This window comes from Hyla sarda, chromosome 2 (genome assembly GCF_029499605.1).
Source record: "Hyla sarda isolate aHylSar1 chromosome 2, aHylSar1.hap1, whole genome shotgun sequence".
Classification (NCBI taxonomy): domain Eukaryota; kingdom Metazoa; phylum Chordata; class Amphibia; order Anura; family Hylidae; genus Hyla; species Hyla sarda.
In genome coordinates, this window is record NC_079190.1 from 156,302,234 (window position 1) to 156,320,172 (window position 17,939).

Consider the following 17,939-nt stretch of genomic DNA (forward strand, 5'->3'; position numbering starts at 1 on the left):
CTATAAACTATCCTATCACTGACACACAAGTCCAATGACTCCACCTAGCTGCATGCACATAAAAAGGCGGTAGAAGAAAGCAAAGACTCAACTGGAATTAAGTTTGTTTTCCAGAGCTGGAGTGTATTATACATAGTCATGAAAACATAAAAGGCAGACGAATTGGCGTGCTTTATAAAAAATAAAAAAAAATGCAGCCAGATGGTTAGGCCAAGTTTACTGAACTATGCTGCCCTCTTGTGTCCATTCTATAGCAAAACAAGGAAAAAAAATGCAAAACACTGCTAGAAGAACTGGATTGTCATTTTAACTGTTTAAATATCAGAGATTTACCTAAAATAACAGTACGAGTACACAAATAATATACATAATATACTAGCAAAATCTTTTCCTTTATATTTAGGAGCACACTGATAACAGAATGGAAGGTTATATAGGTCTACAGGGCAGCTACTGGGGATTATACTTCTCCAGCTTCCTATCACTTGCATTTAGAATGTTATAGTGTTTCCCATAGAGAGGGTAGATATATTTTATAATTGTTATTTTAGGAATATTCTTGCATATTTTTAAACAGGCTGTCAAGGGTAAAGCTTTATGGTAACATACTTCATTACATTTACATAGCCTCCTGATATTAGAAGGACTGTGCGTCTAGAACACTAGCATATGCACAATGCAGATTTACTCCACTGTAGTAGGAATTTTGCGGCAGCTTCTATTAGTATATGGCAAAACTTATAAATTAAATACACTGCTCAAAAAAATAAAGGGAACACTTAAACAACACAATGTAACTCCAAGTCAATCACACTACTGTGAAATCACACTGTCCACTCAGGAAGCAACACTGATTGACAATCAATTTCAATTGCTGTTGTGCAAATGGAACAGATAAGAGGTGGAAATTTTAGGCAATTAGCAAGACCCCCCCCCCCCCCCCAATAAAGGAGTGGTTCTACAGGTGGTGACCACAAACCGATTCTCAGTTCCTATGCTTCCTGGATGATGTTTTGGTCACTTTTGAATGCTGCCGGTGCTTTCACTCTAGTGGTAGAATGAGACGGAGTCTACAACCCACACAAGTGGCTCAGGTAGTGCAGCTCATCCAGGATGGCACATCAATGCGAGCTGTGGCAAGAAGGTTTGCTGTGTCTGTCAGTGTAGTGTCCAGAGCATGGAGGCGCTACCAGGAGACAGGCCAGTACATCAGGGGATGTGGAGGAGGCCATAGGAGGGTAACAACCCTGCAGCAGGACCGCTACCCCTGCCTTTGTGCAAGGAGGGACAGGAGGAGCACTGCCAGTGCCCTGCAAAAGGACCTCCAGCAGGCCACAAATGTGCATGTGTCCACTCAAACGGTCAGAAACAGACTCCATGAGGGTGGTATGAAGCCCTGACCTCCACAGGTCGCTTTGTGCTACTGGCGCCTTGTGCTCTTCACAGATGAAAGCAGGTTCACACTGAGCACATTTGACAGACGTGACAGAGTATGGAGACGCCGTGGAGAATGTTCTGCTGCCTGCAACATCCTCCAGCATGACCGGTTTGGCGGTGGGTCAGTAATGGTGTGGGGTGGCATTTCTTTGGGGGGCTGCACAGCTTGCCAAAGGTAGCCTGACTGCCATTAGGTACCAAGAGGAGATCCTCAGACCCCTTGTGAGACTATATGCTGGTGCAGTTGGCCCTGGGTTCCTCCTAATGCAAGACAATGCTAGACTTCATGTGGATGGAGTGTGTCAGCAGTTCCTGCAAGAGGAAGGCATTGATGCTATGGACTGGCCCACCCGTTCCCCAGACCTGAATCCGATTGAGCACATCTGGGACATGTCTCGCTCCATCCACCAATGCCACGTTGCACCACAGACTGCCCAGGAGTTGGCGGATGCTTTAGTACAAGTCTGGGAGGACATCCCTCAGGAGACCATCCGCCACCTCATCAGGAGCATGCCCAGGCGTTGTAGTGAGGTCATACGGGCACGTGGAGGCCACACACACTACTGAGCCTCATTTTGACTTGTTTTAAGGACATTACATCAAAGTTGGATCAGCCTGTAGTGTGGTTTTCTACTTTGATTTTGAGTGTGACTCCATATCCAGACCTCCATGGGTTGATAAATTTAATTTCCATTGATCATTTTTGTGTGATTTTGTTGTCAGCATATTCAACTATATAAAGACTTAAGTATTTCATACGATTAGTTCATTCATTCAGATCTAGGATGTGTTATCTCAGTGTTCCCTTTATTTTTTTTGAGCAGTGTATAAAATGTCCATATAGGGGGAGATTTATCAAAACCTCTGCAAAGGAAAAGTTGCCCAGTAGCCAATAGCAACCAATCAAATAGCTTATTTCATTTTACAAGAGCCTTGTTAAAAATGAAAATGAAAGAAGCAAGCTGATTGCTATGGGCAATTTCTCATCTGGACAGGTTTTGATCTCCCCATAGTCATTTTATTAACTTTCTTATCTCTGTACAGAAGTACAGATATGAAGTACAGATATAGAGATTGAAGTGATATCCCTTACAAATAAGATCCCTAAACAAAGTACATGTTGCATTTCACACAACATACAGAAAAAGGGTGTTCCCTATTACAAAAATACAAAAAACTCACATGGATACAAATAAGACACCAGCAGTTAAAGCTGTTAAAGGGAACGTATCGCCTATTTTCTTTTTAGTAAGTGAAACAGGTTATTTATAAAAAAAATAAAAAAAAATATTTGTTTGTTTTCTATTTATTTTCTGTTTGTAGACTTTTTTATTACGTTTTTTGTATATACTATTAAGGGAGCAGCAATCTTGTCAGAGACATCTATAACAGCACTCAACAATGGAGCAACAGCAGATATAATAACATCTTGGAGTAAAATGCACCATAAAAGACACAATAACATAAATGTAGGCCAGAATTATTAATAGTGTTGAATAACAAATGCTCTTATGTAGTGACACTATAATCCATACATTTTGTGGTATTAACCCCTTCCCTCTTTGGGGATTTTTCATGTTTGCACTTTTTTCCTCACCTTCTAAAAATCATAACACTTAAAATTTTCCACCTAAAGGGCTTGATCTTTGCACCAACAATTTTAATTTGCAATACCATTAATAATTTCACTACAAAATCTATGGCAAAACCAGAAAAAAAAAAATTTTGTGGGGCAAAATTGAAAAAAAAAAAAAGCTATTTTGTAATTTTTAGCAGCTTCCATTTCTATGCAGTGCAGTTTTCAGAAAGAATTGCACCTTCTGTTTATTCTTTAGGTCCATACGGTCACAAGGATACTCAAATTATATAGGTTTGATTTTATTTTCCTACAATAAAACAATATGTAGATATATACACACATATATATATACACACACACACATATATATATATATATATATATATATATATATATATATATATATATATATGGAAAGAGAGGAAAGCAGCACTCCGAAAGATAAGGTGCGTGGGTGCCTCCTGTTGTAAACCTTGGTAAGAGGTCCAATAAGTGTATATCCAAAAAAGAAGCAGGGGCACTCCCGTTGATTCAGTGCAAAGTGATGTCTTTTATTCACTCCACCGTGAGCTCACGGTGGAGTGAATAAAAGACATCACTTTGCACTGAATCAACGGGAGTGCCCCTGCTTCTTTTTTGGAGATATATATATATATATATATTCTATATTTATAGTTATTAGTTATAAGTATATTATATATATAGTATATTATATATATATATATATATATATATATATATATATATATATATATACATATACACGCACATATACTTATAACTACATGCACCAAAATGTATACGTTGAAAAAAGTCCTCTTCTGACCCCTATAACTTTTTTCCCCGTATATGGGCCAGTATGAGGGCTCATTTTTTGCGCTGTGGTCTAGTGTTTTTATCTGTAGCATTTTAGTTTTGATTAGACTTTGATAACTTTTTATTCATTTTTATGGTATAAAAAGTGACCAAAAATATGCTATTTTGAACATTGCAATTTTTTTACGCGTACGCCATTACCCATGCGGTTTAATTAATTATATATTTTTATTGTTTAGACATTTCACATGCAGCGATACCACATATGTTTAGTTTCATTTACAGTTTTTTTTTTTAATGGGAAAAGGGGGGTGATTCAAACTTTAATTAGGGAAGTGGTCAAATCACATTTATTAACACTTTATTTTCATTTTTTTTTTTTGCAATGTTATAGCCCTCATAGGGGACTGTAACATTGCACACACTGATTTCCTACACTGATCACCGCCATGCAATATTACGGCATTGATCTCAGGCATCGAGCAGTCATTCGGCGATCAGACAGAGAGGAAGCAGGTAGGGATTCTCCTCGTGTACTGCAAGCTGTTTGGGACACTGCGATTTCACCGCGGCGGTCCTGAAAAGCACCACTGAGCTAACCGGCAATGTTTACTTTAATTTTAGACACGGCAATCACGTTTGATCGCCACGTCTAAAGGGTTAATGCTGGACATCAGCCAGATCGGCGATGTCCAGCATTAGCTGTGGGTCCTGGTTGCCTATAGCAACCGGGACCCACCGGGTATGATGCATGCTCACTTGCGTTAATGAACATCCATATGCGGCAAGGGGTTAAACACTGTTGAATATTACAGTCAGACAGGAAGCTGCACCTATGTTATTTCGGATCATGAGACAATAACTGTGTATAATAACACAAATTACATCTTTAGGTGCCTTCATTGCTGTGTAGTGCTCCCTGCAGTCATAGCTAGAACATCATGACTTAAGTGAAACAATACTGTCCCACATTACAAGGGTACACTGGTGGAAAACAATTTTCTTAAATAAAACTGGTGCCAGAAAGAAACACATTTGTAAATTACTTTAATTTAAAAATCTTAACCCTTCCAGTACTTAGCTTCTGTATACTACAGAGGAAGTTCTATAGTTCATCTCTGTCTGACCACAGTGCTCTCTGCTGTCAGGAACTGTTCAGAGTAGAAGCAAATCCCCATAGCAAACCTCTCATGCTCTGGACAGTTCCTGACACAGATAGAGGTGTCCGCAGAGATCACTGTGGTCAGACAGAAACAAACTACACAACTTCCTCTGCAGCTGATAAGTACTGGTAGGATAGATTTTTAAATTATTTCTATAAAAAAAAACTCAGTTTAACTTTTTGGCACCAGCTTATTTTAAGAATTTGCTTTTTCACCTGAGTACCCCTTTAAAGAGGTGCCTAAAAAGCCTAAATATGGCTTACTCACCACCTAAAGCCTGTTTGTTGCGGGGGGGGGGGGGGGGGGGGGGGAAGCAGCCAAAAAAAGCAGAATTATTAAGTAGAAAAATAATTAAGTAAGCAGATTCTAATGCTGGTTATCAGGATCCGGAGTGGTAGTATGCGGAGAGGACGCGGGTGGTGGATCCTCTGTGTCAGTGAGGAGATGGCGTGGGCCGCACCAGTGGAACGGAATCTAAGGGGTTACTGGTTTTCACCAGAGCCCGCCGCAAAGCGGGATGGACTTGCAGCGGCAGGTAACCCCCAGGTTGTTCCACCCGATAGCGACTCAACCTCACTGACAGCTGAGACAGGCGCGGTACACAAGGGCAAGGTCGGACGTAGCAGAAGGTCTGGGCAGGCAGCAATGGTTCGTAGTCCGGGGCAACGGCAAGGGTCTGGATACACAGGTAATGGAACACACAGAAACGCTTTCTCAGGGCACAAGGCAACAAGATTCGGCAGGGACTGGAAGGGGAAGTGCTTAGGAACTAATTGGGCCAGGCATCAATTAATGGTGCACTGGCCCTTTAAATCTGAGAGACCAGGCACGTGCCCTAGAGAGCGGGGCCGCGCGCGCCGGGACTGAGCAGAAGGACGGGGCCGGTAAGAGACAAGGGATGCGACCCGCGGGCGGGCACGTCCTGCCGCGGGGATCGCATCCCCGCCGAGGGACATAGAGCAGCGCTCCCGGTCAGACTCGCAGACCGGAGGGCTGCAAGCAGAGGAGTAACGCCGCGAGCGCTCCGGAGGGGAAGCGGGGCCGGAGCGCTCGGCGTTACTCTCGGAGCTATAGCCGCATTTTGCTGCAATAATTCTGTCAGAGCTATGTGTCAAGCTACACTGCAGTCTGCTACCTTAATTCTGGGACTGTGCTGTGTAGGTGGACAAGATGCCGGTGTATGCAGGGGTGCATCCCCCCTTCAATTTTTTCTTGGTCAAACTGTTGGTGGTTAAAAATGTTAAGTAAAAACTATGTCGAGCTAATAGTGTCCAAAGAAAGAATAAGACACTGGACAGGAACTACCGTAGTTTACATGGCAGCATTTTAAAAAGTTGTATCCAGAAATCCAATCACCCGTCCACTTACATATAACACTTACATAGACTGTTAGGAACTGAGAAAAGAAAAGTTTGATGGAAGAGTTCCTCTGTCCCTATAATGTTTTCATGACGCACACCAAGCAAGTTAAGACAAGAAGTTTCTCAGACTAAATAAGATGTCTATTTTTAAAGTATTCTACCCTAAAGGGATTCAGGTGAGGAAAATTACACAGCCAAGTCTGCTGAGCAAAGAAAGAGCTCAGAAGTGGAAAAAACTTTTTTGATATTAGGTTCTGTTGACACTTTAGAACACAAAAGACCACATACAGAATAAACAATGCAGATAAAGATATAGTGGCATGTAACAGTTCCAGGAACAAAGAAGACAGAAAAGGAGATTAATAATGTGTCATTATATGAAAAGGTCTGGAGAAGCAAAGGTCAACAAGCAGTCTTGAAAAAGTCCAATCCAATAAACTGGAGTTCTGCATTGTTATGCAATTTCAGCATTTATCATCATGGTCATAAGTACTTTAAAGCAGCTTGTAAGAGTAGAGATCTCTCTGGTCCAGTACGTTTTTCTCATGGCGCTGTCCTCTGCAGCAGGATGTCATGCAGATGTCACATCCTGCCATTGCCTGTCATATACCCCTTAGGCACTGGGATCAGTGCTAACCACGGCATCTCTAAAGTATTAAATAAAATATGCCAGTTAGCTCAGGGAGCTCATTGGATCCCAGTGACGTGATTGTAGGGTTCTGATGAGTTAAAATGGTTGCAGAGGGTTCCCTTACCTGCCTTCTCATCGCCGATCTAATGATGCACCCCAACTTAGTCGGGCTGTATCAGTAGAGCCCTGATCTCACTGTATAAACTACATGTGTTACAGCATAATCATCCTATTGTGGCTAACTGTTTACCACTAAGCCCACTCTGTACTCTAGATGATTTTTGTATTTTTTATGTTTGGTCTTGTCAATGAAGGGAGCAAAGGGTTGCTTGGGGAGGAAAAAAAAACTCTCCATGGCTGGCAGTGTAAAACTAATAAATAAGCCAGGTGATGCCCCACCTCAGTCAGTGATTGCCTAATCACAACAGCAAAGGAACCAGTCAGAAGCAGAGAGGACCAGGGACTGGTCAGCGCAGGATTGGGATGAGTAAGTATGGCTTGTTTATTATTTCTACAAAACCTCCAGCCATGGAGATATATTTTTCGTGGCAAACCACTTTAAAGTCCACCCGTGATCTTAAAATGAATATACAAATCAGCGACAAGTGATTATAGGTGATGCGTAATTTCCTCCATCCTTACGGTTTTAGCAACAATACCAACAGGGAGTAAGAAGTGGCTTAAGACACATTTTCTGGATCATGAATAGTTCAGATTGCTGCTCTCTGTCTCCCCCTGTAGCTCTAGCTTGCCTAATACTGCTTTTCAACAGGTATCCAGTATATAGGGGACTCCTTTACTACAACAAGGATAGACTAGTCAAGACTAGTAAACCACAAAAAAACTAGGCAAATGTCATACATATGTAGAGGTAAATAATCCTTAGAAAGGGAATAGCCAAAAAAATCATTTTATTTACCCGATGCGTTTGGGACAAATCTAAAAGTAACTATTTTGTTTAAATGTTGTAGCTTCCAAATACCACAGTGAAATTCACATCAAGTGCTGTCAGTAATACCACCAATGAGAAAAAGAAAAGTATATGTGATCATTTTTTTTCTGATGCTTTACAAAACAGACTCACCGATTGGGTTCCTATCGAAAAACAACACTGGTGCTCGCAAGAGTGACTGGAACATTTGGTTGTGCAATGACTGGGCAGCAGAAACAAGGACATGAAACACAAGCAAACTCCTCAGAAGACCAAACACAATGGTAGCCACTGTCAGACCTGAAACCATAAGATGAAGAGAAGAAAAAGTTGTAATTTGAAGTCTTGTCCTCATACCTGCTATACAAAGAATAGCACACTACAAGGCCATACTGTGTCTGAGTCAACCAGTTGTAAGAAATTTAAGCTCCAGTAAGGAGCCATTTTAGGAAATTACATTGAAAACAGACCTCTAATATAATACTCCCTTAACAAGTGAGTAGTCATTCCCATAACAACATTGGCCCTCATTTACTAACATGATTCTGACTCCTTTTTTGTCAGGTTTTAGCGCCTAAATTCTGTCGCACTGAAAAAACCTGAATCTGAATCACTGTGAAAAGAAAAAAAACTACAAAATGGTGTTTGTTTCGGGAAAAGGGGCGTATTTCCTACATTTCATCCAAAATCACTAGTCTTTTCTGAAAATCATGTGAATTTTCTAGGAAGAAAACCCTACACTTTAAAGCATGTATAAAGTTTCAGAAAGCGGAGTCAATTCTCTGGCTGTTTGCTCCTTTGCCTGCCTCGTCTTTTTCAAGCGATTCTTACTTCTAATTTTTTATTTTTTTTGCACAATTTAATTTTTAAACATTCACTTTTTTCCCCTATTGTTTCAGAAACAAAGGTGAATATAAATATATATATATATATATATATATATATACTCATTTTAATACATCTATCTATATGTGTGTATATACATGGGGATGCTTTGCTGGTGACACTGTTGGGGATTTATTCAAAATTGAAGGCATACTGAACCAGCATGGCTACCACAGCATCTTGCAGCGGCATGCTATTCCATCCGGTTTGCGTTCAGTTGGACCATCATTAATTTTTCAACAGGACAATGACCTCAAACACACCTCCAGGCTGTGTAAGGGCTATTTGACCAAGAAGGAGAGTGATGGGGTGCTGCACCAGATGACCTGGCCTCCACAGTCACCGGACCTGAACCCAATCGAGATGGTTTGGGGTGAGCTGGACTGCAGAGTGAAGGCAAAAGGGCCAACAAGTGCTAAGCATCTCTGGGAACTCCTTCAAGACTGTTGGAAGACCATTTCAGGTGACTACCTCTTGAAGATCATCAAGAGAATGACAAGAGTGTGCAAAGCAGTAATCAAAGCAAAAGGTGGCTACTTTGAAGAACCTAGAATATGACATCTTTTCCGTTGTTTCACACTTTTTTGTTATGTCTATAATTCCACGTGTTAATTCATAGTTTTGATGCCTTCAGTGTGAATCTGAAATTTTCAAAGTCATGAAAATAAAGAAAACTCTGAATGAGAAGGTGTTTCTAAACTTTTGGTCTGTACTGTATATAAATATATATAAGAATAATCCAAATGAAGCACTGTGCGTGGCTACTGCCAAGGATTCCAGATCCAGTCGGGTGCTCAGCTCCAGGGTCCGACTCAGACCCCAAGGAAATCCAACAATAGAACAAAGAGAGCGGCACTCCAGTAAAGGTGAAACCCAGTGAGGGTATTTTATTCACACATCTTCAAAAAACGTGACATTTCGGTTCATCAATAGAACCTTTCTCAAGGTTGAGAAAGGTTCTATTGATGAACCGAAATGTTGCGTTTTTTGAAGATGTGTGAATAAAATACCCTCACTGGGTTTCATCTTTACTGGAGTGCCGCTCTCTTTGTTCTATTGTTAAATATTATATATATATATGCAAATCAAAAAAATGTTGCAGTATCTTGTAATACCTTTTTTATTAGGCTAACAGAATTTTGAAGAGATAAACTTTCGGGATTCCTCCCTTTATCAAGTCCAGAGCAGATCTAAGTTCACAAGCAGAAGACACAGGTTACATCTCACAAATATGCAGGGGTTGTAAGATGTAACCTGTCTTCTACTTGTGAGCTTAGATTTGCTATGGACTTGATAAAGGGAGGAATCCTGAAAGCTTGTCTCTACAAAATGGTGTTAGTCCAATAAAAAAAAAAGGTATTACAAGATACTGCAACCTTTTTTGATTTGCATCACTGGACTAATACAGCTACTCTAATTTAATATATATATATATATATATATATATATATATATATATACACACACACACACAAAAAATGTATCTCTCGCTATAATATATATATGTGTGTATATATATATATGTGTGTGTGTGTATATATATATATATATATATATATATATAATTTCTAAACATATATATTTTCACAAATAATATTTTTTCTTTTCCCGGTTTTTATTTTAAAAATCTGTCGCTGTGCGACAGAATCTTCATTGCGACAGATTTATGCATGCGCCAGATTTTAGGGTGCGTTCCCACAGGGCGTATATGCAGCGTATTTGACGCTGCGCAAAATGTACAGCAGCAGCGGGAAATACGCTGCGTATTCCTTGCTCACTATACACACAGGGCTTTCCGGAGGCAGCCCTATGCGTGTAGTGAGTTTTGGAGGAGGAGCCGCGCGTCACAGACACGGCGGCACACGGCCCCGCCTCCAAAACTCACTACATGCATAGGGCTGCCGCCGGAAAGCCCTGTGTGTATAGTGAGCAAGGAATACGCAGCGTATTTCCCGCTGCTGCCATAAATTTTGCGCAGCATCAAATACGCTGTGTATATGCCCTGTGGGAACGCACCCTTAATGCCCGAGAGTATTAACCCTGCGACATGACTTCCCTGGGTAGGAAAATAAGAAGCAGCAAAAGCAAAAATATGGCACATGTGATCCTGCCCATGACATGTATTCAGAAATGGAGAACAATTTAATATTGGTATTAAAGATTATTCCATCTATAAGGAACAGAATGTTCTCCTGGAGGCAGCACGAAGAATATCATAAATTGTAGAAATCTTTGTATCTATGGTACTGGCATAAGAGAAAAAAATAACACACTGTTTCTTCCATGTATCTTTTTTGTAAAATTGTGGCTGTACTGCATCTCAACAGCTGGAGGCGCTGTATTGGGCAAAACTTCTTTAAGGACTTGTCTGTCACGAGAAAAAAAATGTTTACTGCAGAGACTGTGCCCTCTTGACTATGGGTTGCATCTGGTGTTAAAATCCAGTCACATTCAAGTGAATGGTTAAACCATTAAAGTGTACCTTTCGTTAACAAAAACCTTTGCTATAATGTAGATAATACTATTATATGTATATTTGTACACGTATTTTTCGAGTAAAATTGTGGCTGTACTGCATCTCAACAGCTCGTGGTGCTGTAGTGGGCAAAACTTCTTTAAGGGCTTGTCGGTGACAAGAAAAAAAATGGTTTACTCTAGAGACTGTGCCCTCTTGTCTACTGGTTGTGTCTGGTGTTAAAATCCAGTCACATTAAAGTGTACCTGTCGGTAACAAATACTTTTTATATAATGTAGATAATATTATTATATGTATATCTGAAATATACACTGATTAACACATTTGTATATTTTTGGGTGAAAAAATGCTGTCCCTGCAGCTATTGCATGTGTGTCTCTATGAGGAGTCCAAATACATGAAGTAAGGGTGGGGCAAGCAGGGCTCTGTGCGGGCTTTTGGCTTGTTGGTCATCCTGCTGTGTGAGCCTGGGGCATATCATACAGCCTCAGTGCACAGAGCCCTGCTTGTCCTCAGTGCACAGAGCCCTGCTTGTCCTCAGTGCACAGAGCCCTGCTTGTCCTCAGTGCACAGAGCCCTGCTTGTCCTCAGTGCACAGAGCCCTGCTTGTCCTCAGTGCACAGAGCCCTGCTTGTCCTCAGTGCACAGAGCCCTGCTTGTCCTCAGTGCACAGAGCCCTGCTTGTCCTCAGTGCACAGAGCCCTGCTTGTCCTCAGTGCACAGAGCCCTGCTTGTCCTCAGTGCACAGAGCCCTGCTTGTCCTCAGTGCACAGAGCCCTGATTGTCCTTAGGTTTCTGTACACTGAGAACAATCAGGGATCTGTGCACTAAGGACAATCAGGGCTCTGTACACTGAGGACAAGCAGGGCTCTGTACACTGAGGACAAGCAGGGTTCTGTGCACTGATTGTCCACCCCCAGTATTTGGACTCCTCACAGAGACACACAGACAATAGCTGCAGGGACAAAACTATACACAATTTTTAACTAATGTATATTACAAATATACATATAATAGTATTATTTACATTATTTAAAACGTTTTTGTTAACGACAGGTACACTTAAAGACACAGCACATTTTGGACTTAAGGACCAGGCCAATATCTATTTTATTTTTTCACCTACAGACCCATATTAGGGGACTCTTGTTTTTTGCGCAACCAATTGTACTTTGTAATGACATCTTTCATTTTACCATAAAATGTACAGCAAAAGCAAAAAAATTATTATATGCGCAAAGAAACTACAATTTTGCAATGTTTGTTTTTTCCCAGTGCACTTTATGGTAAAAAATGACACGTTATCTTTATTCTGTAGGTCAATGCAATTAAAAGGATACCCAATTTAAATAGATTTCTATTGTAGATTTATCAAAACCTGTCCAAACGAAAAGTTGCTGAGTTGCCCATAGCAACCTATCAGATTGCTTCTTTCAGTTTTGAAAAGGCCTCTGAAAAATGAAAGAAGGGATCTGATTGGTTGCTATGGGCAACTCCGCAACTTCTCCTCTGGGCAGGTTTTGATAAATCTCCCCCTTAATCCTTCCAGTACTTAGCAGCTGTATGCTCCACAGGAAGACATTTTCTTTTTGAATTTCTTTTCTGTCTGTCCATATCAGGAACTGTCCAGAGCAGGTGAGGTTTGCTATGCGGATTTGCTCCTACTCTGGAGAGTTCCTGACATGGACAGAGGTGTCCGCTGAGAGCACTGTGGTCAGACAGAAAATAAATTTGTGAAATCCATAGCATAGTGCATATGGATTGCATAAATGCAGTAAAAAAACAAAACATATGCAATGTGACGAATGCAGCAGACAGCAGGGAAGTGAACAGTTAATATGGGCACAAGAGGCCTTCTGATGACTTCCATGACAGCCATAATCACTCCACTAAGGGTGTATTCACACCACGTTTTTGCAATACAGTTCCCGTATCAGGTTTTTGAGAAAAAACGGATTCCTCAAAACCTGACTAAACTGTATCAAAACGTGTGTACAAATTTTAACCCCTATACAGTTAAAAACCGTATACGGTTTGAAAAATGACATCCGGTTGCATCCGTTTTTTAAGAAAAAAACGTATAAGTTTTTAACTTTTCACTCCATTTTGAATAAAGTTTTACTTGTTTGATTGAAATTCCAAGAAAAAAAACTGTGCAAAGTCAAAAACCGTATGGTGAAAACCGGATGGAACTGTATGCACATACAGTTCTGTACGGTTCCCATTGACTCCCATGTTAAGAAAAAAAGTATACGGTTTAATACAGTTTTTCAACCGGACCTAAAACTGTGGTAGACTACGGTTTTGGGTACAGGAAAAAAACCTGACAAAACCGTACAGGATGCAAAACGGACACAACCTGATGCATCTTTTGGCATACGGTTTTCAATGGAGAGTCAATGTATACGGTTTTCAATACGGTTCCATGCGGTTTTCACATAGAAAACGTATACGGGAACTGTATTGCAAAAACGTGGTGTAAATGCACCCTAATACAGATTGCCTCAAGCAAATGTACTAACAGAGCACTGATTTAACTGTCCAATGTTATGCAACTGTAATCAAAAGATTGCTTAGAATGGTTCTCAATGGGGACTTAAAAGTTAGTTTTTTTTCTAAATATTAAAAGCACTCATCTTCTGCTCTGGTCTGCTCGATCTACCAGAGCAGAAGACCCTGGGAGACAGACGGTATTTTGATGACGGCATCTGAGGGTTTTAAATGGCGGACATCAGATCGATTGCTGATGTCTGCCATTACTGGTGGGTCCCTAGCTGCTGATAGCAGCCGGGAACTGCCGAGCATGATGCGAGGACCGGTCCGATATTTGCATCTTGTAAATGTACGTCCTGGTGTGTTAAATACCAACGCATAAGGATGTACATTTATGTCCTGTGTCATTAAGGAAGCTAGCAGCAGCCAGGGACCCGCCAGTAATGGTCGACATCCGCGATCGCGCGGATGTCCGCCATTAACCCCTCAGATGCCGTGATCAATACAGATCACGGCATCTGGGGCAGTGCGGTACTTTGAATGGAAGAACGGATTTCCCGCGGCGCTGCCCTCACCTGGTCCCCTCACCTGGCTTCGGCTGTCTCCCGGGGTCTTCTGCTCTGGTCTGAGATCGAGCAGACCAGAGCAGAAGATCACCGATAATACTGATCGGTGCTATGTCCTATAAATGATTGATATAGATTGTCCCCTACGGGGGGTTTGCCGTACATTTTATGGTAAAATGAGAGTTTTCATTACAAAGTACAATTGGTCATGCAAAAAACAAGCCCTTATATGGGTCTGTAGATGGAAATATAAAAGAGTTATGGATTTTAGAAGGAGAGAAGGAAAAAACGAAAACGCTAAAATAAAATTGGCCTGGTCCGTAAGGTTAAAATGAGCTTGGTCCTTAAGGGGTTAAGGACACAGCAAACTTCATTTTTGCATTTTCGTTTTTTCCTCCCCCGCCTTCCAAGAGACATAACTCTTATTTTTCCTCTCTTCAGACCGATATGAGGGCTTCTTTTTGCAGGACCAATTTATGTATTTTACCATAAAATGTATGGTGAAACCAAAAAATATTATTTGTGTTGGGAAATTGAAAAGAAAACCATAAGCAAATTTTGGGGGTTTTCTGTTTTACACTGTACACATTCCGATAAAACTGGCATGTTTTCTTTATTCTGTGGGTTAATATGATTAAAATTATACTAGTGTTAACATGCTTTTGTATTATTGGACTGCTTTTAAAAAAACTAACTTTTTTTTTTAAACAAAATAAGTATGTCTGACAGCAGCGGCGACCTGCCGTGCATGAAGTGAGTGTACAGGGCATACATTTTTAATTTTAATACAAAAGTAGTTAAATTAGGCAAAACATATATGTACTGAGTATCGTAATTGAAAAAACAAAGAAAAAGATAACATCATAAACAGAATAAGAATAAAATTAAGATGAATTTTTTATTGTACAGTGCACTACATAAAAACAAAAACAAAGAATTAAAATCGAATATTTTATTTTTTATTTCCCTGTAGTTTTAGTGGCAAAATAAGTAATGTAATTACAAAGTACAATTGGTCCCACATACAGTAAAATAAGTAGTCATATGGATCTGTAGATGGAAAAATAAAAGAAGGCAAGGAGGATAAAACTAAAAAAAATAGTCCTGATTTGTCCTGCAACAAGGGCTGAGGTAGTAGCCCAGATGCAAGGGGAACACAGACCCCTGACCCAGCAGCACCTGCAGATTACAAGTATTGCATCTGAGCTGCATACACAGTATTGACTAAGCACTGTGTATACAGCGACTGGGAATGCAGAAACGGTAATATACCATCCCTCTATGGTGTTGCCATCTTCTGCATGACCTTTTAACAAAAGAGTTACTAGCCGACCACCTGGACTATGATTAATGGCCACCTGTAAATATACTGTATTTTAAAATGCCAATGAAATGATTAGCTATTAAGAAAAAACATACAAATTTACATTACCAGCATAAACTCCCAGATATAAGTTGAGATCTAATTGCTCTGGCTCTGTGTCAATGCTGTTGTTCCAAGAAGTTGTATTCAGTTTTTCCTGTTCCGTTGCCCTAATAGATTAATAGATAAATAAGAAGTATTAAGGATGATAAATGCAGTAATTATTTTTTTTTAACCTTATAAAAGGTATATACCATAAAAAGACATACTGTACTGCAAGTGCAAGCTAAGAGACATTAGGGATTGTTTTGTAGCAAGTTCTTCCTCACTTTTGGTGAATCCTTGAGGCTATGATCACACAGCAGAATGTCTGTGCGGAATTCCACTGTGCACACGGCGGAATTTCCGCGGCAGATGTTTCTGCTCGGAATAGCATTGCCATTTATGAGATGGCTTATTTCTAAGCGGTCATATCTCCCACTGGATGAATTAAATGTGCGAAATGTCCACCCGTGTTTTCCGGAACCTGACCTTAGACTTGTGTAACATGTCTATGTCAACTATTAAAAGTTGGCTTACTTTTCTACCTCACAATCATGGTGCAATTTTATCCCATTAAAACCATGCCCTTTTACCAAAAATGGACTTCCTTTACTTCTAAGCAACTACCCCTTGCTGGAACGCAAAAAGGAAAGGAGTAAAGCAAAAGGAAATGTCTAAAACGCTTCATTAAAGTGTTTGAGGCTAGGATTCCACTGATGTTTTTCATGCGAAAACGCTGATAAAAACACCCATTTTGCCGCTGCGGAAAGATGTTAGCTGCAAGTCAATAGGGAACTGCAAAATGCCATATCCACTTTGCGTTTTTCAGTTTGGCATATTTTTTATTTTTTATTTTTTTTATCCTTTTGGCGTTTTTCAGCTATTTCTTACTCCTTGGCAGTTTTTCAAAAACTACCTCTTGTTGAGACTTTGGCTTTTTTTTTTTTCTTTTCAAGAAAATCTTGGCGTTTTCCTCCCATAGAAGTCTATGGGAGTGAAAAAACGTCATGAGGGTTTAACTTTGGCGTCTTTGCAGGTGGATTGTTTTCTTTGTTTGGACTTTAGCAATCCAAAAAAGGGTTGGCGATATCTTTTTTTATTAAAATTTCGATAGGGTACCATTAACCCCTTAAGGACGCAGCTTATTTTCACCTTAAGGACGCAGGCCTATTTTGCAAATCCGACCACTGTCACTTTAAGCATTAATAACTCTGGGATGCTTTTAGTTTTCATTCTGATTCAGAGATAGTTTTTTCGTGACATATTCTATTTTATGTTAGTGGTAAAATTTCGTCGAAAAATTCAAAAATGTGATGAAAAATTTGAAAATTTAGAATTTTTTTTTAACTTTAAGACTCTCTGCTTATAAGGAAAATGGACATCCCAAATAAATGATATATTGATTCACAAATACAATATGTCTACTTTATATTTGCATCATAAAGTTGACATGTTTTTACTTTTGGAAGACATCAGAGGGCTTCAAAGTATAGCAGCAATTTTCCAATTTTTCACAAAATTTTCAAAATCAGAATTTTTCAGGGACCAGTTCAGTTTTGAAGTGGATTTGAGGGGCCTTCATATTAGAAATAGCCCACAAATGACCCCATTATAAAAACTGCACCCCTCAAAGTATTCAAAACGACATTCAGTAAGTGTGTTAACCCTTTAGGTGATTAACAGGAATGGCAGTAAAGTGAAGGAGAAAATTCTAAATCAAGGGGTAATCTTCCTAAAATTTGTAACCCAATTTCTCTCGAGTAAGAAAATATCTCATATGTGGATGTGAAGTGCTCTGTGTGTGCACTAGAGGGCTCAGAAGGGAAGGAGCGACAATGGGATTTTGGAGAGTGAGTTTTTTTAAATGGTTTTGGGGAGGCATGTCACATTTAGGAAGCCCCTATGGTGCTAGAACAGCAAGAAAAACCCCAAATGGAATAATATTTTGGAAACTACACCCCTCAGAGAACGTAACAAGGGGTCCAGTGAGCCTAAACACCCCACAGGTGTTTGACAATTTTTTGTTAAAGTTGGATGTGTAAATGATTTATCTTTTCACTAAAATGCTGTTTTATTTCCCAAATTTTACATTTTTTCAAGGGGTAATAGGAGAAAATGTCCCCAAAATTTGTAACCCCATCCCTTCTGAGTATGGAAATACCCCATGTGTGGACATCAAGTGCTCTACAATACAAG

General features: G+C 40.0%; 1 protein-coding gene across 4 annotated transcripts in view; it reads right to left on the minus strand.

Moving 5' to 3' along the window:
- The window catches only part of ABCC4 (ATP binding cassette subfamily C member 4), a 371,576-nt gene that overhangs the window by 180,602 nt on the left and 173,035 nt on the right, over positions 1 to 17,939 (minus strand). For 3 of the 4 annotated variants that reach the window (XM_056555592.1, XM_056555593.1, XM_056555594.1), the window contains exons 18-19: positions 15,771 to 15,871; positions 8,072 to 8,218 (exon numbers count right to left, since the gene is read on the minus strand). In XM_056555592.1, coding sequence (XP_056411567.1) covers positions 8,072 to 8,218; positions 15,771 to 15,871 — 248 coding nt within the window. The remainder of the gene's footprint in view (positions 1 to 8,071; positions 8,219 to 15,770; positions 15,872 to 17,939) is intronic. The other variant, XM_056555595.1, reaches the window with a different exon arrangement.